The following is a 23,057-nucleotide window of genomic DNA, read 5'->3' as shown; positions in this document are numbered from 1 at the left end:
AGTGTCGACTTTGAGCGCTGATAATTCACAGTATATTCCTGTAGGCTATTTTCTCAAAAACAACAGATATAACCCAGAATGCATTGTTTTCTATGGTATATTACTGTTTTAATGAAAATGGTAAGATACTGTCAGAATTTGGCCTTTTTTACAGCAATGGTTAACAGTGCACAGTATGTTCTCGCAAACTTTACATATGGTTCCCTTATACTTAAACATAAGTACTTTATAGGTACACTATAATTACCAAAAGTTACGCTGTAAATTCCTTTTAATTACGCAGTATTGCGGGCTGTAATCTACAGCATTACCAAATATTCATAAATATACAACCATGTTGAATTTCAGCCCATAAAAATGCAAACCGTAAAAATACAATTCATTAAAATGCAATCCCGGTTAATGCAATGCGTTTTTTTTTTTTTTTTTTTTTTTTTTTTTTTAAAGACATTTGCCATTATTTTTCTTCCATAAGTAACTATAACAATAAAAAGAAGCATTAATGTTTTTTGTTTTTGTTTTTTTCTCTCAGAATTATTACATCATGACACATCTGTCTGGTTTGTTTTTCAGTTTTTCAACTTCTTGTAGTAGCTCTTTTATTTCTTCTCCTTTCTGGACCTGCAGGTGTTGATAGAGTTTTTCAAGTAGTTCATGTTGTTTCTGACGTTCTTCCAGCATCTCTTTGAGCTCCTGAACGTGCTGCTCATTTCTCTGCCTGAAATCATTCATTTCTTCTGCTTTTTTCCTGGCTTCATCTTCATGTTTCTTCTTTATGACTTTTATTTTCTCTTCATATTCCTTTTTCATTTCATTTCTCTCTTTCTCTTCTCTTTCTTTTCTCTTCATCTCTTCTGTTTCTCTTCTCTTGATCTCCTTTTCTCGCTCTCGTTTCAGATCTTCTGTTATTTTATTCCATTTCTTTTTCTCTGCTTCTCGTCTCTCATCATCTGCTTGTTTTCTTCTCTCCCACTCCTCTTTTCTCTCTCGCTCCAGCCTTTCATAATATCTTCCCATTTCAGTTTTCTTTTCTTCATATTCTCTCTCATTTTCTTCTCTTTCTCTTCTCTGTTTCTCTCTCTCCTCCTCTATCTTCTGTCTTTTTTCTTCTCTCTCTTTTTCAAATCTCTTTTCCATTTTCTCCAGTTCTTCTTGTTTTTCTCTCAGTTGATCCTTGTGTTTCTCTTTTCTCTTTCTTTCTTCTTCCTTTCGTTCTCTCATCTGTTGTTTCTTTTCATTCTCCCATTCTTTCTGTTGTTGTTTAATTTCCTCTTGAATCTCTTTTCTGTCATTTTCAGCCTCTTTTATTTGTTTTTCCCATTTCCGTCTTTCTTTTTCTTCTTGTTTGATTCTCTTTGTTTCCTCCGAATCTTTCTTTTTTATTTCTTTTTCCTGTTTTATTCGCAATTCTGCTATAATACGTTCTTGTTCATTTTTCATCTTTTCTTGATCTTGTCTGTATTTCTCTTCTCTCTTTCTATCTTCTTCTTCTCTGTCCTTTTGCTGTTTTTCATACTGTAATCTCTGATGTTCAGTCTCTTTTTTCATTTCTTCTATTTTTTGATGATATTCAGCTCTTAGTTGTACTTCATCTTCTAATCGTTTCTGGTTTTCAGTCTCTCGTTTCTCCTGTTCTTCTTTTTCTTTCTCAAACTCTTTTCTGAGATTTTCCTCTTTTTCTCTCAGCTGATTCTGCATTTTCATTCTCTCCTCATCTGCTCTTTTTTTTTCTTCCTCAAGTCTCTTTATCATATTTTCCATTTCCATCTCATATTTGGCTTTTAATGTCTCATGTTGACTCTGAATTTCTCTTTCTCTTTCTTTCAGTATTTCCTCCATTTTCTTTTTAATGGACATCTCTGCCTCCTCAAACATGCTGTTAGTGAAGTATCGTCCCTGATTACTATTTTTCACTTCTTCTATCATGTTTAACAGTTTAATCACTTGAGTTTTGTCTCGTTTTTCTCTGTTATTGAAAACCAGGAATCTGTTTCCACAATCTCTGATCAGTTTCTTCAGTTCTGTATTGTTTCCTCTTTCCACATAATCTTCTATGGACACATTCTCAAGTTCGTCTCCTCTAGTGAACAGAACGATGCTGAACTGAGCAGCTTTTGAACCAAAGATATTCTTTATCAGTTGCATAGTATCATTTTCCTCCTTGGTGAATCTCCCCAAACTCAACACAATGACAAACACATGAGGTCCAGGTGACGACAGTGAAACACATTTCATTATTTCTTCCACCGCTTGATCATTTGAAAGTTCAGTGTCAAAGAGTCCTGGAGTATCAACAACAGCTACTGATCGACCATCAACTTCACCAACTCCCTTCGTACAAACGGTCGTCACTGAATCCATGCTTGGTTGACTTACAAACTCATTTCTTCTCAGAATAGTGTTTCCCGTTGCACTCTTTCCATTTCCTGTCCTCCCGATCAGCACAATCCTCAAAAACTTCAGATAATCCAAACATTCAGCACCTGAAATAATGTATGTATGTATTAATATCATTAAAAGTTATCATTAATTCACACATTCATTCTTGTTTAACCAACACAAAATACACAGCAAAATCCCCAGTGTTAAATTAACACTCCTCAGTGTTTATATGTGTCCACACTACAGGGTGTTAAAAATTAACACTGAAGCAGTGTTGAAGTTAATGAGATAATTAAGTGATTAATTAAGTGATGATTGGCTATTAGTGGTGACACCTGATGTTAATAAGCAGAATCACTGAAGGAAAGAGAAAAAACAATAACAGAAAAAAGAGAAACACAAGAACTACTGACTTCGAGTCATTACATATTGTTGCACTTATTATTACCAGTTTGACTTTATTTCTGTCATACATCGACAAAAGTTCTTGAGAGTCAACAGAAGTTTAGACGGTAATATTTTATGGGATTTTTCTTTTCAAGTTACCATTTTGGTGGTCAGTGTTTGCTTTAGTTGGGCTCTTGACACTTTTAATAATAAAAGTGCAAACGTTCCTTCATGCTATTTTGCAGATTTAGAAAACATTTGTGCCACTAACCAGGAAAAAATAGTTTAAAGTCTGTGGCGCGTTGCGCATGTTATTCATATGCTATTTTAAGGGTGCATGCTTGGCCATAATCAATGTAGCGTGTGCACAACGCGCACTTTGATTCTCTCATCTACACAGAAGCAGCAGTTTTCATTTTTGCAAATCATACATTATTACGATAGATAGATAGATAGATAGATAGATAGATAGATAGATAGATAGATAGATAGATTATTTATTATAAAAGCATACATCTAGCTTACACATTTACCCAAATTATCATACGCCTTTTTAACCGAAGTTAATTTGGGTGGGTTTCTCCATCCCCAATGTCCCTGACGAGAGCGTTGCTCTCCTCGGCTGTGAACCGCTCCTGGTGCACGTCTGGCAAATCCGCCGTTATGATAGGAACCCGCTTTAGAACAAGCGCGCCTGCTCTTAAAGGGAATGTGAGATGACGCTCTGATTGGTTTATTTCACGTTATGCCCAAACCACACCTATGAATAATGAAGCTCTTCAGACCAACCCATTTTAGATTTGCGCCTGGCGCAAGAGTCATTTATCCCGCCGGGAAAATAGCAACAGCACCAAGACCCGCCCACAAAGTTACTTGCGCTTTGCGCTTTGACACTTGCGTTTCAGATCGTTAAAATAGGGCCCATTGTGTTTAAACGCACAGACATCAAGAATCAGCATATGAGTCTCAACAATGGTGACAATAAACAAACTAGTGACAAACAGAACAACTCTGAACATCACAAAACAAGCTACTAAAGTCATAACAAAACAATAGCAAAATAAAAGCCAACAGAAAAAACAATGAAAATTACAGGACAATTCAGCTGCATAATTTATTCATGCTGCAATGCATGATGTCAGCCATTGATGCGTTCTGATTGGTGGCTCCCATCATGCATTGCAACATTAAGCATTTGTTTGATTGTCACCATTGTTGAGATTCATATGTAGATTCTTGATGTCAGTGTGTGATTTTAAATCCTTCAGATCTTTAAAACATTGCTGGAAGTAACTACTGTAGTGAAAAATTAATAAAACAATTAGATAACCAGTGTATAATGCTGGGTGACGTCATTGAATCAGGTCACTAATTTCATCATTGAAACATAACCAGGGCTGAATTTCCAAAAGCATCTTAAGCCTTACTTGATTGCAGACCAACTGCAACAAATGGTCTATACGATCAAATTAGGCTTGCGATGTTTTCAGGAAACACAGCCCAAATCATAGTTTCTCTTGCCACAACACATATGCTCTATAAGCACAGAGTTGGAGCAGCCAGAGAAATACTAATGTTAAATAGTAAAGGGTCAAGAGCCCAACTAAAGCAAACACTGACCACCATAATGGTGACATGAAACGAAACATTCCATAAAACATTACCATCTAAACTTCTGTTAAATCTAAATAAGACCGTGTGTAGATGTATGACAGAAATAAAGTCAAACTGGTAAAATAATTAGTGCAATAATGGTTCAAAGTCAGTAGTTCTTGTGTTTCTCTTTTTTCTGTTCTTGTTTCTCTTTCCTTCAGTGAGTCTGCTTGTTATCATCAGGTGTCACCACTAATGGCCAATCATCACTTAATTAATCACTTAATTAACTCATTAACTTCAACACTGCTTCAGTGTTAATTTTTAACACCCTGTAGTGTGGACACATATAAACACTGAGGAGTGTTAATTTAACACTGGGGATTTTGCTGTGTAGGTGTCATTTTAAAGTTTAGAAACTTCATAGCAAAAACTCCAGTGTTAAATTAACTCTGCTGGGAGAATAATGAGATCTCCCCAGCTAACAGACTTTTGTTATAAGAACATTCTCCAAATATTCAGTGTTGGTTCTGGGAACGTAAAAAATGTCCAGTTTTCTTGACGTTAGAGGAACATGTTTTAATGTTCCTCAAATGTTCTTTCAACTTAATTTTGATTTAAAATTCAACATTCTAGGAACGTTCATTTGTAACATTCCAAGAACATAAAAATGTCCAGTTCCCTTTCGAGAACGGTCACTTCGTATTGCATAAGAGCCTGTGAAGAGCCGATTGGATGGATGGTCTCGCCCGGGCGCCAGCAGGCCCCCTGTCACAAACGAGCGCCTTTCTTCCCTAAGGTACACAAAGAGCTCATGAAGTCATGGCGCGTCCCTTACTCAACAAGGACGCGCTGACCCATGCCTGTCCCAGTTGCCCCCTCTATGCATTCCCTCCTGTCTCGATGATCCCTCAGGTCATCGAGCGGATCAGGAAGAGCAGGAGCAATGTCCTTCTAATAGCTCCCCTCTGGAAGACCCAGGTATGGTTTCCCAGAGCTGGCACAGATGCTGAGCACAGCCCCCTGGCCAATACCTCTGAGGAAAGACCTCCTCACACAGGCGAACGGGACGGTTTGGCACCCCTGCCCAGACTTGTGGGCCCTTCATGTGTGGCCCCTCAACGGGTATCCGGGGACCACACAGAGAGAGTCCTAAACACTATCACTGAAGCTAGAGCACCGTCTACTAGACGATTATATACTCTTAAGAGGGTGGTCTTCGCCAGCTGGTGCCTTTTCATGTGAGGTGTCAGTGGTTCTTTCGTTTCTTCAAGAGCTTTTGGACGTGGGACGCACGCCCTCCACGCTCAAGGTATATGTGGCAGCCATTGCAGCCTACCACACTCCTGTGGCTGATCAATCACTAGGCAGAAACGACCTCATTGTTCGTTTTCTTATAGGGGCCAGGAGGATGAACCCTCCTCGGCCTCCTTCTATACCAGCATGGGACCTTTCCACGGTTCTTGGAGCCCTGAAAGGCCCACCATTTGAGCCGCTATAGTCGGCTGAACTAAAGCCACTATCGCTAAAGACTGCTCTTCTGCTGGCATTGGCATCAGTTAAAGGGATAGTTTGCCCATTTAAGACATGAAGTTGTATGCAATCCTTACCAGCACTATAGTGCATACACACTGACCCACTCTGTGGTCACCTCCCTGGTCAGAGTTCTGGCCGCTGGAAGTTTTTCAAGAAAGTAGTCTCGGTTAGTTTCCGGGGCCTCAAAACTGTGCGTTTTTACGTGAAAAAATTATATGCGTTTTAAAGCTTGATTAATTTACATCACAAAAAACACTCCAGACAAAATTCATACCTCAGTTTTAATCGGCACTATTTTCTTTCCATTTCTATCAATCCGCGCTGCTGTCAACGTCAACAGTGCGCACGTTCTGATCAGCTGTTCCATAGTGTTTACACAATCGAATGACAACGACGTAAAAAGTAGAAAATTAACAATGGTGCGAACTTGTAAATTCCCAGGTTGTGACCACAAGAATGTGCCGGGATCACCGTTCAGATTCCATCATTTTCCTGTTTCGGATATAGCTATGAGACAGCTTTGGCTGGTTGCCATCGGCTACTCTGCGGGAGCTAAAATATCCAGAATAAAGGATTTTCGTGTGTGCAGTGCTCACTTCAGCGAAGACGATTACATCCCCAACCAAGGAGGAAAAAAAAAAAAAAAAAAACAGATTTTAAAGAGTTTTGCTGTACCAGTACCACGGGTAAGCTCTATTTACTAACTTTATGATCCCATGTCTAAACTGTACGGTAAACAAGCTGATGTTTAGACTCCAGTGGAAATCACGTGAAAAGAGGTCTAATATAAAAACAGTATATAGGGATATAGGTACAATTTGCTGAGAAAACTATTTGATTGAACACACACAATTGAGGTTTTGTGTTGCAATCAATAGGCGGATCTTTTTGTGATGTCATTGTTTATGTTTGCCGCGTTGCATCACGGGAATCGTGTGGCAGGAAACACCGCTAGATACCTGTAATTTGATTGTTTTGCACGTTTGGAGGATGATTTAGAGAAGATGATGGTTCACTCTTGCTGTGTGGTCGATTGTACGGCTCGTTGGGGGCCTGATAAAAAGTTTTTTCGAATTCCCTCCGAAAAGGATCGCGAAAAACGAAATAAATGGTTGCGTGCAATTAACCTGGACGCTCCGAAGCCTGGATTCCTAACGTTACTGATCGAGTTTGTGAGGCTCATTTTGTTCATGGTAGGTCTAAGTCTTAGTGACTATGTATTTATAGAAGATTGAATAAAATAAGAAAATAATAAAACTGAGTCAAATCAACCGAGTCATATGTTTTCGCGTTCTGATTCAGGTGTCCCAAACCGCGATCCACAGCACCCAGACTACCGTATTTTCCGCACTATAAGCAGAGGAGCACCTTCCATGAATGGCCTATTTTATAACTGTTTTCATATATAGGGCGCACCGGGTTATAAGGCGCATAGAATAGAAGATACTGCAGTCAAACGTTTGACTGGGTTTGCGTTATGCAGTGGTCACCAACCTTTTCAAGCCTATAAGATCACATCCAAGTCCAAATGTAAACCAAGATCTTCCACTTGCAAAAAAAATATGAAAAAAACAAGTGGCTGAGCTGTAAAACCTTGTTTATACTCGACGCGTCCGCATGAGCGCGAAGGTAATAAAAAAACTAATATCCGTCTGCTCGGGCAGATTCGGCTTAACAGCGCGCGCGCCTCCGCATCCGCAGATGCACGACTTTGAGCCGAATCTGCCCGAGCAGACGGATATTAGTACATCTCATCATCACCCAGTTTGCGCGTCTAAATCAGTTGTATGGTCTGGTGTTCAGTCTAAAACAAAACAGTTGCGTCAAGTATAAATGCCTCGTCTGTTTGGGGAGTTGCACGCACAGTCAGCGGAGATCTCATATGGGCTTTGAATAACTTCGATTTTGTCACCAATACAAATTTTGAGCTTCTCTCCAAACCTCCTCCGGTCTTCAGATGTTAAAGTGCTTATATATTGTGGATTTTGCCCGCTAACTCTCTTGAAAGTGCTCGTCGCGTCTTTACAGCCCGCAATACTGTTTGATTTGTTGCCACACAACCACTCGCGCATGCGTACAAAGATGTCAACAAAGATCCTCCTATAACATTTGACAAAATTGACTCTTGCATGTCAGTGTACGCCTGAACCACAGGTATCAGATGAGTAGATTAGAGTGAATAGTATGACGTCTTCTTTGGCAGTTGTAAATTGATGAGATCAGCCCACTCTTGAATTTCTTTTTCCTCCTTGGTTGGGGATGTAATCGTCTTCGCTGAAGTGAGCACTGCACACACGAAAATCCTTTATTCTGGATATTTTAGCTCCCGCAGAGTAGCCGATGGCAACCAGCCAAAGCTGTCTCATAGCTATATCCGAAACAGGAAAATGATGGAATCTGAACGGTGATCCCGGCACATTCTTGTGGTCACAACCTGGGAATTTACAAGTTCGCACCATTGTTAATTTTCCACTTTTTACGTCGTTGTCATTCGATTGTGTAAACACTATGGAACAGCTGATCAGAACGTGCGCACTGTTGACGTTGACAGCAGCGCGGATTGATAGAAATGGAAAGAAAATAGTGCTGATTAAAACTGAGGTATGAATTTTGTCTGGAGTGTTTTTTGTGATGTATATTAATCAAGCTTTGAAATGCATATAATTTTTTCACGTAAAAACGCACAGTTTTGAGGCCCCAGAAACTAACCGAGACTACTTTCTTGAAAAACTTCCAGCGGCCAGAACTCTGACCAGGGAGGTGACCACAGAGTGGGTCAGTGTGTATGCACTATAGTGCTGGTAAGGATTGCATACAACTTCATGTCTTAAATGGGCGAACTATCCCTTTAAGCGAGTAGGTGATTTGCAGGCACTCTCCATGAGCCCTTCCTGCATGGAGTTTGGGGTCGGTGATTCCAGAGTCACCCTCAGACCGAGACACGGCTATGTGCCCAAGGTGCTCTCGACGCCGTTCAAAGCACAGGTCGTCACATTAGCATAAAAATGTCCAGATTCCTGAATATTAATAGAATGTTATTGAAAGGTTAGTGTGATGTTCCTGAAACATTCTTTCAATCATTCAAACACCTGCTGTGAACAAGCACTGAATGAAAGAGAAATAAGAACAAACTACAACTTTATTCAGACACAGCCTTAAATGATCTGAAGATAAAAGACATTAACTCTCTCAAGATCTGATCAAACAACTCCACAAACAGCATTACCAGCTTCACTTATTACTGACCAGACTGACTTTATTTCTGTCACACATCTACAGAAGTTCTTATTGAGAATTAACAGAGGTTTAGATGTTGATGTCTGATTGAAAATGTTTTGTTTGAGGTCACCATCATGGAGATCAGTGTTTGCTTTAGTTGGGCTCTTGACCTTTGACTTTCATTCAGTTGGTGCTTTATCAGCAATTTCAGGTTTTTTGGAGAACATTTCTGCATTGGTAATTTTTAATCAGTTGTTTAATCAGATCTTGAGAGAGTTAATGTCTTTTATCTTCAGTTCAAAGCTGTGTCTGAATAAAGTTGTAGTTTGTGCTACTCTTTCGAAAGATGATTGAAAGAATTTTTCAGGAACATCACACTAACCATTAAATAACATTTATAGTAACATTCAGGAACCTGGACATTTTTATGTTCTTGGAATGTTACAAATCAACGTACCTAGAAAGTTGAATTTTAAATAAAAATTAAGTTGAAAGAACGTTTGAGGAACATGATATCTTTTAAAACATGTTCCTCTAACGTCAAGAAAACTGGACATTTTTTACGTTCCCAGAACCAACACTGAATATTTGGAGAATGTTCTTATAACAAAAATCTGTTAGCTCGGCAAGTGCTGTTACTTTTGATTTCTTTGAGATATCAACACAAAATTTGGTTCAGATGCAGTTGACATTGTGAACAAGTCCAAACTTGGTTTTATGACCTGTCATATACTTTATAATAGTCAAGCATGAATAATAACAAAATTAATCAATAAATTGCATCACATGTTCTGGAGTTTCCTCAGCAGTGATGTAACATAAGAACCTCCAAACATGATTAAAATGTATTTAATGGTTGAGCAGAATTCTGTTCAATCTATTCAGATATTATATATCTATTCAAATACTTTGTTTGCATCGATAGAACGATGGTCTGTTCCATTTATAATGTTCCAATTATAACCTACATGAGAGCATTATTTTCAGAGAAAATGAAAAATGTATTTGTCTGCAGTCACAAGATTCACATGCAGGTTTTGGAACTTAAACTTAAAAAGCATGAACTTAAAGACTTTCTTTATCATTGGTGATCAATGGGATGCTTCTTCAGGTTTATTGTAATTAATTCTAGGCAAATATTTTTTTTTTTGCAATAAAGTTAAAGTATCCTATAACTTTACATGTGTTTTGTTTACAGATTTGACCAATTCCTGGAAATGACTCAAAAGAGTGATTCATTCATGAATCATGAAGTGAATCTAGTTCTGATTCTACATTAACAACAGTATTACAGGGCTAACAACATGATTGCTCATGATTGCTGGAATATTTTAAAGGAAAAGTGTGTACACAGTAAATTCCCCAGTGTTAAATTAACACTGCTCAGAGCACATATGGTCCCACTCTACATGGTGTTAAAGTAACACTGAAGCAGTGTTAAAGTTAATGAGATAATTAAGTGATCAATTGAGTGATGATTGAGCATTAGTGATAAACACCTGTTGTTGTTAACAAGCAGAATCACTGAAGGAGAAAATCTCAAATTGTAAGCCACCGTTATGGTGATAGGTGTTTGCTTTAGTTGGGCTCTTGACCCTTATATTATTAACTTTAATTTTTGTTTGGCTGCTGTATCTGACTTACAACTGCCAGATGAACAAAGAAAAAAGTGATGTTATGACAATCATCATTTGAACTTTATGTTTTTGATTTATGTTGTTGATTACAGCATAACTGTGATTCTGCATAAATATCCAAAATTTTAGATATAATATAAAAGATTTCTTAAAAGTATTTTTTTTTTAAAAAACTTTCTTTTAGGCACACACAGATATAAAGATTCAATCTATGCATCTCAACAATGGTGGCGAGCAGAATATTCAATTAGGAAAAGTAAATTACATAGACAATTCAGATCATAATTTATTCATACCGCAATGCATGATGGGAGCCATTAATGAGTTTATTTAGAAACTGTGTTTCTAAATAAATACATTTGAAAGTGTTTTGATCAGAACAATGTTTATTAAATATTTTGGAGTATAAAAAAAATTGCCGATAATCATATGTGAATCAATAGAATCACAGAGCTGCTGCTAACAAGTTACACCAAACTATCTCAATAAGTTTCTTTTTTCAGATCACAGCATGATTATGTCAAAACATAACCAACACTATCAGATCACACTTTTCTTTGTTCATTTGACTGTTATAAATCAATAACAGCAGACAAACAAAGTCTAAAGTTGATAATATACAGTAAGGGTCAAGAGTCCAACTAAAGCGATTTACTACTAATCAAGGAACCGGCTTTACTGATGAGAGGCGCATATCAATGTCATGTGATATATCGCCCAGCCCTAATAGACATATGACAGAAATAAAGTCAGTCTGGTTAGTAATAAGTGAAGCTGGTAATTCTGTTTGTGGAGTTGTTTAATCCTCCTCTGCTGAGATCTTCACAGATTTAATGTCTTTTTATCTTTATCTGATTTAATTTAAGGCTGTGGCTGAAGTCAGTTGTAGTTCTACTGTTTCTCTTTCCTTCAGTGATTCTGCTTGTTAACAACAACAGGTGTTTATCACTAATGCTCAATCATCACTCAATTGATCACTTAATTGTCTCATTAACTTTAACACTGCTTCAGTGTTACTTTAACACCATGTAGAGTGGGACCATATGTGCTCTGAGCAGTGTTAATTTAACACTGGGGAATTTACTGTGTAGGCTACATTCTTATAAAGATAGGCCTACATAAACTAATATAAAAAAAATAAAAATAAAAAAACCACTAACCTTCTAACTGAGTATTCTGCTTTAACTCTTTATTTTCATTCTCCATTCTCTTCAGTTCTTCTATATATTTCTCCTCTGTTTCACGTCTGACTCTGTTTTTTTGAGCTTTCACATACATCTGAAGTGAATAGGGTTCGATCTTCATGTTCTCTATATAATCCAGTAGTTCTGGGATCTGGCTTGGGTGTTCAGGTCCATTTAACCCCATCACTCTGTACTGACCTCCACAGAGACTGATTAACCTCTGAAATTCTGGGTTGGATTTGAACAAATCTGTCACTGGTTCTTCAACGGGGAGATCTGAGGTGAATAGCAGTATGAAGTGTTCTCTGGAGCTGAATATGCTCTGGATCTTCTCTATTTCTGCTTTGTTTTCATCAGTCATAGGGCCAGCAGGAACAATGAGGAGGAAAACATGAACTCCAGGATCACAGAGAGAAATACAGCGGAGAGTCTGACGCATCACTTCCTCTTCTGAGAGGTGATTGACAGCTGGAAGCTCCACCAGACTGATCACACGTCCATGTATTGTCTCCTCTCTCTTCACACACTCTTCACTGCTCTCTCTCTGATATGAAGGTTTTATCAGTTTCCCTCGTAAAAGTTTTGACAAAGAGACCTTAAGTGTTGTATCTTTTCCACACAGCACCAGATTCAGCTTCTTTTTTCCAGAGAAAATCACAGACACTGAAAAACATATTAAAAAACTCAAACTTTAGTATTGTACACCAGGGTAGGAAATTAATGGGGTCTTGGGGCAAACATGCCACCAATATAAATGAAAATGCCCCCCAAATTCAAGTTAAAGGGGCAAAAAATGGCAATTAAATGTGCAATTAAACTTAATCGATTACAGCTGTCGCAATTTAAGTAAAATGTGAAAATTACATTAAACCAAAAATGGTTTTACCAAAAACCTGTAAATGTACCAAAAACCAAAAAACCTGAACACAAAATCTCTTAGAACACAATTTGCATTTGGAAGGATGTACTGTAACTTCATCCTCTACAGTTAAAGACATGGGAGCTATATTAGACAACAACTTGTCTTTTGAAAATCATATTGCATTTATTGCATATGTTACAAAAACAGTATTCTTCCACCTCAGAAACATTGCTAAGCTCCGGAACATGCTATTTGTTTCTGATGCAGAAAGGTTAGTTCATGCATTCATGACCTCTAGACTAGATTACTGTAATGCTTTACTAGCTTGTTGACCTACATCCTCAATAAACAAGCTACAATTAGTCCAAAATGCAGTTGCAGTAAATTCCCCAATGTTAAATTAACACCGCTCTGTGTTTATATGGGAACCACAAGCAGGGTGTTACAGTAACACTGTTGCAGTGTTAGAGTTAATTAGATAATTAAGTGATTAATTGAGTGATGATTGTTCGATTATTGAAGACACCTGATGATAACAAGCAGAATCACTGAAGAAAAGAGAAACAAAAGAACTAAAACTGACTTCCAGACATAGCCTTAGATGAAATCAACTGAAAAGTCATGAAATCTCTCTTATTACAAACCAGCTTGACCTTATTTCTGCAGGGCTCTCAAGTTTTGAAGACAGGCAAGAGTGACAATATGTTATAATGTGACGATATGTCAGTCATCGTGTGATAACGAAAATATGACTAGGCCTAGACTACTTGTTCTGAGCAGGTGTTGTCAGTGGACAGGCTGTAAAACTGTTGGCTAAGTTACAGACACTCATTTTTTTACCTATAGTATTTTTATCAACACTTTTTTGCCAAAGATCAAACATTCTGAATTTTAATTTTCTAAATACATTGCGAGAAAAGAAACCGTAGAGATATACACACACTAACATCAAGAATCAGCTTATGAATCACAACAATGGTGACATGCTTCATGCTGCAATGCATGCTGGGAGCCATTAGTTTTATAATATGGTGGCTCCCAGCATGGATTGCTGCATGAAGCATGTCACCATTGTTGAGATTCATATGCTAATTCTCGATGTCTTTTTGTGTCTAAAATAATTTGATCCACAAGGTATTTTAAAAATCACGATTCAGAATGTCTGACCTGTGGCAAGAAATTATCGTTGGTGAAAACTAATCTATTAATAACAAATAACAATTTTTGCTCAGTGATGAGATTAGTGAATCATTCTACTTCATGATGGTTAAAATTAGCCTACATCACTTGATCATCTTTCATTCTGGCTTCCTTTGTAACAAATGATGTGTTTTGGTAAACACTGTTACAAAGACCACAAACTTGATTAAAAAGCCAAGAGTCAAACTGCCCAACTATATGAAACACTGATCACCATTATGGTGACTTCATAAAACCTATTATTTCCAATAAAACATAAACATCTAAAACTCTGTTCATTCTCTATATATAGTTGACAATAAGTGAAGCTGGTAATGCTGTTTGTGGAGTTGTTAAATCCTCCTCTGCTGAGATCTTCAGAGATTTAATGTTGTCTTTTATCTTCAGTTGATTTCATCTCCGGAAGTCAGTTGTAGTTCTTGTGTTTCTCTTTTCTTCAGTGATTCTGCTTGTTATCATTAGGTGTCTTCAATGCTCAATCATCACTCAATTAATCTCTTAATTATCTCATTAACTCTAACACTGCTTCAGTGTTACTTTTAGCACCCTGCTGGTGGTTCCCATATAAACACAGAGCGGTGTTAAATTTAACACCAGGGATTTGACTGTGTAGAGGTCTTACTAGGTCAAAAATATATGCCACATAACCATATAATATGCAATATAACACCAATTTTATCATCTCTACATTTCTAAATGATATAGCTCCTGTGCATTTAACTAATCTTCTATCGCCATACAATCCATCACACTCTTGGATTGTTGGGGATACTTAATTTAATTAATCAATCAACAATACTATTGATCAGCATTAACAAACGTGGATGTTTTACACTAGAAACAAACACTGATGTACTATTTTATCTAATACTGTGAAGCTGCTTTGATGCAATCTGTATTGTGAAAAGCGCTATATAAATAAAGTTGACTTGACTTGACTTGACTCTTTAAGGACACAAAACGCTTCGGTTATGACTGCGTCGAGATTGGCACTATGGGAACACTCTGTGTGAGTGAAGCACTTTTGAAATCAATGTCGTACAAGAGGATGATGTAATGACAGGAAGCTATAAAGCACACCCAGACCAAACATTGTCAGCTTCTGATAGGCCAAAGCAAGTCCATCACAGGCACACTGGAAGAATGGCAGGGCGACGCAGCGTCTCGTTCCCTCTTCAGGGAACCGAGGTTACAGTCATAACTTTCCCGTACTGCGTCGAGATTGACACAATGGGAATGTTTATACCAATGCTGCCTAGTGACCAGTGCCTGTCTTGTATGAAATAAGGCGAGCACAACAACAACAGAAATCACCTGGGACCCAGGGGTAAAGCCCAAATCTAGGTTGTAAACCTGACAAATGTGTGCAGAAGGGACCAGTCTGTAGGGATACCCCGTTATAAGGCTAACAAAGCCGCCATACTCCACCTGATCTACGCACCACTGAGGATACACCAACGGTTTCTCCCCAAAGACTCCACCCAAAGATGTATGGTAAGCAGCTACGCTACCCCCTTATCCTTTAGAGTGGTGGGGGATAGCCCTACAGAGAATTGATCCTGCAGAAATTCCAGCACTGTACCAACCAGGCAGTTAACATGATCTAAGTGATGAGTCCCACCAGTTTCCTTGTGCTGGGAGTTCTAGAGTGAGACACTGAGCGACCATCCATGATCGCTCCCCAGCATGTGAGAGAAGCATATACGACGACAAGGAGTTCCTAGCACAGAACCCTAGGACAAGAACCGAGGCTTCTTCCATATAACCAAAGTACAAAGCACCTGCCATCAGACCTAACAGTCTCAAAACTGTTTGACAGTGAGTGACTGGCCTAGCTTTATCTTGCTCACAGCTGTGAGGATCAAACCGATAAGAGCAGGAGATAGACGTGCATGCACTGTCGTCGAATCCCTCACAAATCCTGAAAAAGTGGTCCTCTGTAATGGAGAAAGCACACTTTTCTTTGCTTTCAGCCTTAACCCCCATGTTTTTCATATAGGGAGGACGATATCTCAATGCTGAACTGCCATCTGCTCCACATTGAGCCAAAATACGGGGTGACAAAAACACGATACTGGTACCTCTTTGCCCCCGAAAGCAACCCGAGGGACTTTCTGAGTTGAGAAAGGACAGAATATGGCAGTATGCGTCCTAAAGATCTACCGTGACAAAGCAGTCCTCGGATCTGATTGTGTCACGATTTGCCTCATCGCACATATCTAGAATTGGACGCAACCCTGCATCCTTCTAAGGAACGATAAAATACCAGCTGTAAACCTGGACTCTCTGTCGGGGGAAGATACATGTTTTTCATTTTTTTTTCAATAAAAACAAAACAAAAAACAACAACAACAACAATCGTAATCAGGTATCCTAATCTGCCAATTTGCTTGTTGAAAAAAAATTGAATCGGACTTTAAAAATCATGATCACTGCATCCCTAATAACAATTTTATTTCATATTAAATGATTATATATACTTGCAGACTAATAGAAAACAGGTTAAAAAAAAAACTTTTACCAGATACTGCATAAAAACAATTATGTAACACCTGCTAAATTGGTAGAATTAACTTACTGTTAGGACGTTCAGGACTTGTACTTCGCTGTCTCTCTGGGAGGGAAAAAACACAAATTTTATCAAATGTCCACATTAACATTTTAGGATTTACTGCATCTGCATAGGAAATAAACAAATTACAATCACAGATAAATAAAATAGAACAAAAATACAAATAAATAAGAGGTGCTTGATGTTTTTTAGGTAAATGTACATGTATTCAGGTACAGAAATTGAATAATTTAATGTAAAATAACTCTGTCTTTACAGTACACATTAAATGTAATTATTATAATTAAATAATTAATACACTTTAACATTATTATTTATCATATATTATAAGGCCGATCTTGACCCTGTGAGTCTTGAACCGCGCCTTGTACAGACTTCCGTTCAAGATGTTGACACAGAAATGCATCTTCCGATGCATCCGTCCCCAAGATTGGTTTGCATAGATCGACCTGAAGGACACATACTTTCATGTCTTGATCCTCCCGCGACACAGGTCGTTTCTGTGCTTTGACTTCGAGGGTGGAGCATATCAGTACAAAGTCCTACTCTTCGGGCTGTCCCTGTCGCCTCGCGTCTTTATGAAGGTCCCATGCTCCCATGAGAGAGTGTGGTGTTCGCATTCTCAACCATCTCGACAACTGGCTGATACTAGCTTAGTCTCGGGATCAGTTGTGCAAACACAGGGACCTGGTGCTTAGTCACCTCTGCAGAAGATCTCTTTCTCGGTTAGATTCGTCAACCAGATGGCATGCCTCACAGGGGAACGTGTTTGGTAAGTGTTGAACTACTTGAATACATTTAAGAGCAGTACAGTGGTCCCCCTGAAACACTTTCAGAGGCTCCTAGGGCATATGGCATCAGCAGCCGCAATAACGCTGCTCAGGTTGCTTCATATGAGGCCCCTTCAGCACTGGCTTCATGACCGAGTCTCGAGATGGGCGTGGTAGAGAGGCACACTCTGTGTGACAATCACTCCAGCCTGCCACCAAACCCTCAGACCGTGGTCAGACCCTTCATTTCTCTGGACAGGAGTGCCCCTAGAACAAGTGTCCAGGCATGCTGTGGTTACCATGGATGCCTCCACCACCAGTTGGGGTGCCACATACAACTGGAATGCTGTTGCAAAGATCTGGATGGGCCCCCAACTGCAAAGGCACATCAACTGCCTCGAGTTGTTAGCAGTACGCCTTTGCGTTGGGCTGCCTCAAAAAGCCGCTACTAGGCAAGCAATTACGGGTCTGTACAGACAACACATACATCAACCATCATGTCACAACTCGCCCAGCCATCTCCTTCTATGGATTCAGAAGCATCTGGGGTCGCTCTGCGCCACTTATATCCCTGGCCTGCTCAATCATGCAGTCAAAGAGCTCTCACAACAGCCTGTGGCCCCAGGAAAGTGGAGACTCTATCCCCAGGTGGTCCAGCTGATATGGGACCACTTCGGAGCTGTTTTTCTCTCTGGACTCATCCCACAGCCAGTTGTTTTTTTCCTTGACCGTGGGGCCCCTTGGCATGGGTGCACTGGCACACAACTGGCCCTGGGGTCTACGCAAGTATGGGTTTCCCCCAGTGAGCCTTCTCGCACAGACATTGTGCAAAGTCAAGGAGGACGAGGAGCAGGTCTTGCTAGTTGCCCCTTATTGACCCAACCGAACCTGGTTCCCTGAGCTGATGCTCCTTGCGACAGCCCCTCCCTGGCCCAATCCTCTGAAGAAGGACGCTTACGCTTGAAGTGGAACCTGTTTGTTGAGTGGTGTTCTTCTCACCCAGAAGACCGCGAAGATGTTTGGTCGGTACTGTGTTTTCCTTCCTGCAAGATGTGTTGGAGCAAAATCTGTCTCCCTCCACCCTCAAAGTGTATGTTGCCACGATTGCTGCTCATCACGATGCACTAGACGGAAAATCCTTGGGAAAGCACAAACTGTTCGTCAGGTTCCTGAGGGGCATGAGGAAATTAAATCTGCCTACCCCCCCAACCACCACCGTACCCTCTTGGGACTTATCTCTGGTTCCCACGGCACTGCAGAGACCTGGCTTTTCTCTGTCCCGTTCGTACTCTGTGCCTATACTTGAAAAGAAAGCAAAGCCTCAGGACCTCAGACCAGCTCTTCGTCTGTTATGGAGGCCAGCAGAAGGGAGGCCCACTGGATTATCGATGCCATCGTCATGGCATACCAGTCCCAAGACGTGCCATGCCAGTGGTGGAGTGCTTCTTGGGCACTGGAACAAGGTGCCTCGCTGAAAGATATTTGTAGAGCTACAGGCTGGGCGACACCAAACACGTTCGCTAGGTTTTATAGCCTTGATGTCGAGCCGGTGTTCTCCCGTGTGCTCTCTTCTCATAGAAGCCAGTCAACACTGTAGGCCCTGCTCAAAGTGTCGGCTTGCTGCACCATTCCCCTCCTATGGACCGGATACATGCACCGTTCTGCGCCAGATGAGTTCCCCATTAGCCGAACCCTGTCGAGCTCCTCGTTGTGATTCATATGTAATTGAATTAATGCACAATTTGATTTCATATTAAATCATTATATATACTAGTAATGAAAAAAACATAATCAAAAACCTTTCACCAGAAACTGTTTAAAAACAATTATATTATATCTGCAAAAAAAAAAAAAAAAGAAAGAAAGAAAAAAAAAGATAGAATTAACTTACTGTTAGGACGTTCAGAACTTGTACTTCGCTCTTTCTCTGAAAAAAAAGAAAGAAAAAGAAAACACTTACAGGTATTGTTATTGTATCAAATGTCCTAATTGACATCAATATGTCTGATTGGATTTAATTTAATGAAAGTATCTCTGATGGTGGGAACTTTGGACAACATTTTAGTGCATGGAAAAGACTTTGAATCAAGGGATAGTTGGGGGAGGAGCAGGGAGAAAAGTATTTATTCTGGGAAAATACATGACACAACAATATAGAAGTGTTATTGATGATAAACAGAAAAGTACATGGCAGGTGGTTGAACAGTGTTTGCTCTCCCTCTGGATTAGTCTCATGCCATCCTAATTTTTGAGTGGATAACTGAAGCGATCTCAGCAGTTTATTCTCCATTGTCTTCTGGGAATCACAAACCGAAAGATGTGGTATGCATCTCACTTCTTACATCAGTGTTGTGTCATGTAATTTCAGAAGAAATAGAAGATATGAAGATTCAGTTCACAAACACTAAAAGGCTGTTGTTTATTTTCTGAACGTTACAACCTAAAAACATGGGTATCTGGAGGCATCCTAAATTCCCCAAAACAACAAAACGTAAAGAAGACAGTATATTTTCCCAAACAGCTCACTGCAACTTTTCATTCCTTTTTCTCCCTTTTTTAGCTATGTACCTTGCTCCTCCTCACAACAGCAGTTAAATAAACAGTAAACACATTTATAAAGGAGAAACAGAGAGCAGCGTCAGTGCCACAATGTTATAACATATAGAAGCATTATTCAAGTAGCCTATAAATAGAACAGATAATTGTGATTAAGTTCACTCCAAAACATTTTTCTACAAAAGTAACATTTTACTATAACTAGTCCTCATTCTTGATAACTTCTACCATTTTCAAAGTTCTGTGATTATTTTCGTGATTTGACACTTACGTAACTTTCGTCCTCTCCTTTGTGCTTCCTGCTGTACGATCGAGTCTAGACAAATCCAAACACAACATAAAACAAACAACCAAACACACTGCACAAGGTAACAAATCTTCTCTAAATGTTGTTACATTGATTACAAGCACTTTGAGAAAATACAGCAAGTTATTTAGGATACGTTCTAGGCCCATGCATTTTTTACTTCCTGCACTGCGATGAAGTTAACCATACATTTTAAAAAGCAGTGATTCTTTAGACTGGGGAAATAGCAACATTTCACCTACTGTATATCGGCCTATACATTCTAACTTAATTCTTACCCATCCTGGAATTTATTTTCTTTGCACCCACTGCCGGTAGCACAAATCATCAGAACACCATACCTGAAATCAAAAGAAAAAGTTTTGCGAGCAAGAACACTTCGTTCCACTATATTGCAAACAGTTTATCTCATTTTATTGTTTCACTTTATACTGCAATATTGTATGCAGATATTAGTTTGACAATTAATATTGAGAACACACATAGGCTACTGTAATGGGCCACGAAAGGAAAATGTTTGCTTACACATGATTGCCTTTTCGAAGTCTGCGTAAAAATAAAATAAAAATAGGCAATTCATAAGTATACTGCCACGCATTGTAGAAGCAGAAGATGATGAATAAGATTAGGTTAACAGTCTTTAATAACAACCTCAGAAGGTAATTCAACAAATCAAGGCGAGATAGCTCAACTGATGCATTAACGAGAATGGACAAAAGTACATTGAAAAGAGAACAACTTAAATACCAAGCAATTGACCCTTCGCAGGGAGCTTGATTGACAGACGATCTAACCAATCATAATCCGCCATCCGCCATTTTGTCCAACATTATGAAGCTGCAGACTCGGAGCCTGCATCTACAGTCCCGCACCCAGAGTCCCGCATTCTCAGACCCCTCGTTTTTCGAGACAGCGCCTCCTACTGTTTCGAAGATCGTATAACACCCTTAAATGCCATTGAAAACAATAGGATGCAATATTACTGTCTCGTTTTATTTAAAGTGATCCAAATAAATATTTGCGTTCCCTGCTTTAATGCATGTGCCAGAAAAACTCATTGTGTTCTCTGACTAACAAATTACCCAGTAGTTATTTTTTGAGCATGGGTGTAATTGAAAGAAAATTACTAATGGAAGGGATACAATTACAGATTGAACTATCTTCTGAAAAATATTGTGATATTATATTGCTACAATGTTTTTTTTATTCAAATTCCAATTTTCTTTCAGTTCAAATGGTCTAATTAACATTATACCATGCTAACATTACAAAACCTGTTTTTTGATATTTTAAATGCAAAGCAAAACTCAAATAAGAGTAGACAAAACACCAATAATAAACAATTCTGTACTTTATTTAACGATCACCTAAACATCATCTTGCTGTAAACAGGACAAAGCAAAAAAAAAAAGGAAGAAAGAATTGTGTTAGTGACTTTACTTTTCATCTTCAATTGCATTAAAAAAAACTCCTCATTTATAAGTCGCTTTGGATAAAAGCGTCTGCTAAATGAATAAATGTAAAATGTAATGTAAATGCATAAGCTAAAATAATTACTTTCTGGTAGGCGAATGTTTCTTCTTTTTTCATTCTTTTTGCAATCGCTCTGTCAAATTCCTCGACTTCACTAAAATAAAAGATGAATGCCATTGTCAAAAATATTGTGTAATATATATATATATATATATATATTTTTTTTTTTTTTTTTTTTTTTTTGCAAATGCAAATTACAAGCATACCAAGGGTGATAAGTAGGGCCACAGAGGAACACCTCCTCAGCCTCCTGCCAGAATAATGCCTGCATCTCACATAGGCCATGAATGATGGCCTGTCCATATAAATAAATAAATTAATATATAAAACATTTCAGTCAATACAAATTAAAAGAAGGAACCCAAACAAAAGGCCAAATGACACATTCTAGCTCACATGTTAATATAGACTGGTTAATATATAGTGAAGGCATAGTAAATTTGATTATTAGGCAATTGTATGAGTTGTAAATGGCTGGCAACAACTTCATATCACAGTTAAATTAATATTGATAAATTTTAATACTTACGTTTTATAAGAACTAATTTAAGTAGGCCTAGTCTACATAAATTATATAAAGTAAAATAATTACTCCGGCATTACTTAATTCAATTTATAGTTTTTGGAGAAAAGGTCCGGTAATTAAAAAAAGGTCAAAAGGTAAATCTGATTAAATAATTAATGATGACATTCTTTGATATTAACACACTTAATGTATTTAATTGGTCTACTTTAATGTAAACTAATTTTAATACAATTTTTAAAATGGCTTGTCTACAAAAAGTCCAAGGTTAAAGGCTAACAGCTATCAAAATATTTTTTAATATTTTGATATTTTTTAAAAAAAGGCGAAAAAACATACATTAACGGCTCAAATTTTGTTACAAACTATCTTTACAAATATTAAATGGACTATTCATATGTTGGTGTATCGATGAGATATAAAGTAGTTTGATTAAAAAAGAAATCGAATGAGTATGATTCGCTAAATAAAATTGACGATACTCGCGTTTCGGCTTAAGTTCTTCAAATGTTTATCCGATTGATAGGAGGCGCTGTCTCGAAAAACGAGGGGTCTGAGAATGCGGGACTCTGGGTGCGGGACTGTAGATGCAGGCTCCGAGTCTGCAGCTTCATACTACTCATTTTGTCCGACAAAGCAGGCAGGACGAGGCTGACTCCAGCTCCTTTTTCGCCAGCTCCTTATTCGTCGAACTATTCGTTCCACCTTAAAAATGTTGGACGGTTGTTAACCCCTCCCCCTCAGTGCTTTTGGCCGTATTTCTTAAAGGAACAGTTGCATGTGAATTACAAGCCTG

The 23,057-nt window shown here is 38.5% G+C and overlaps 2 protein-coding genes and 1 long non-coding RNA gene across 3 annotated transcripts in view; all 3 read right to left on the bottom strand.

The window, feature by feature from the left end:
* The window catches only part of LOC311081484 (zinc-alpha-2-glycoprotein-like), a gene marked incomplete at both ends in the record, with an annotated part of 524,658 nt that overhangs the window by 276,653 nt on the left and 224,948 nt on the right, over positions 1-23,057 (bottom strand). The gene's annotated exons all lie outside the window — the stretch shown is intronic.
* Positions 499-12,595, bottom strand: LOC311096222 (uncharacterized protein). Its single transcript, XM_084135260.1, has 2 exons — positions 11,915-12,595; positions 499-2,483 (listed from the first exon to the last, which is right to left on the bottom strand). Exons 1-2 carry the CDS (start codon positions 12,375-12,377, stop codon positions 538-540), a joined length of 2,409 nt encoding a protein of 802 aa, XP_083991386.1. The 5' UTR covers positions 12,378-12,595; the 3' UTR covers positions 499-537.
* Positions 16,578-20,547, bottom strand: LOC311086970. Its single transcript, XR_014607152.1, has 4 exons — positions 20,484-20,547; positions 20,170-20,214; positions 19,234-19,269; positions 16,578-16,614 (listed from the first exon to the last, which is right to left on the bottom strand). It is a non-coding gene; the product is annotated as an uncharacterized lncRNA (long non-coding RNA).

This window comes from Abramis brama (genome assembly GCF_963993115.1).
Source record: "Abramis brama genome assembly, chromosome: 1".
NCBI classification, from domain to species: Eukaryota; Metazoa; Chordata; class Actinopteri; order Cypriniformes; family Leuciscidae; genus Abramis; species Abramis brama.
The sequence above is the reverse complement of the archived record's forward strand: the minus strand, read 5'-3'. Positions and strand labels throughout refer to the sequence as shown.

What these genes read in the sequence shown, in the direction of transcription:
- LOC311096222 (XM_084135260.1), bottom strand. Translation starts at nt 12,377, where the DNA reads ATGCGTCAGACTCTCCGCTGTATTTCTCTCTGTGATCCTGGAGTTCAT. An exon ending in GCAGAATACTCAGTTAGAAG is followed by an intron (nt 2,484 to 11,914) that starts GTTAGTGGTTTT and finishes ACATTATTTCAG; the next exon opens with GTGCTGAATGTTTGGATTAT.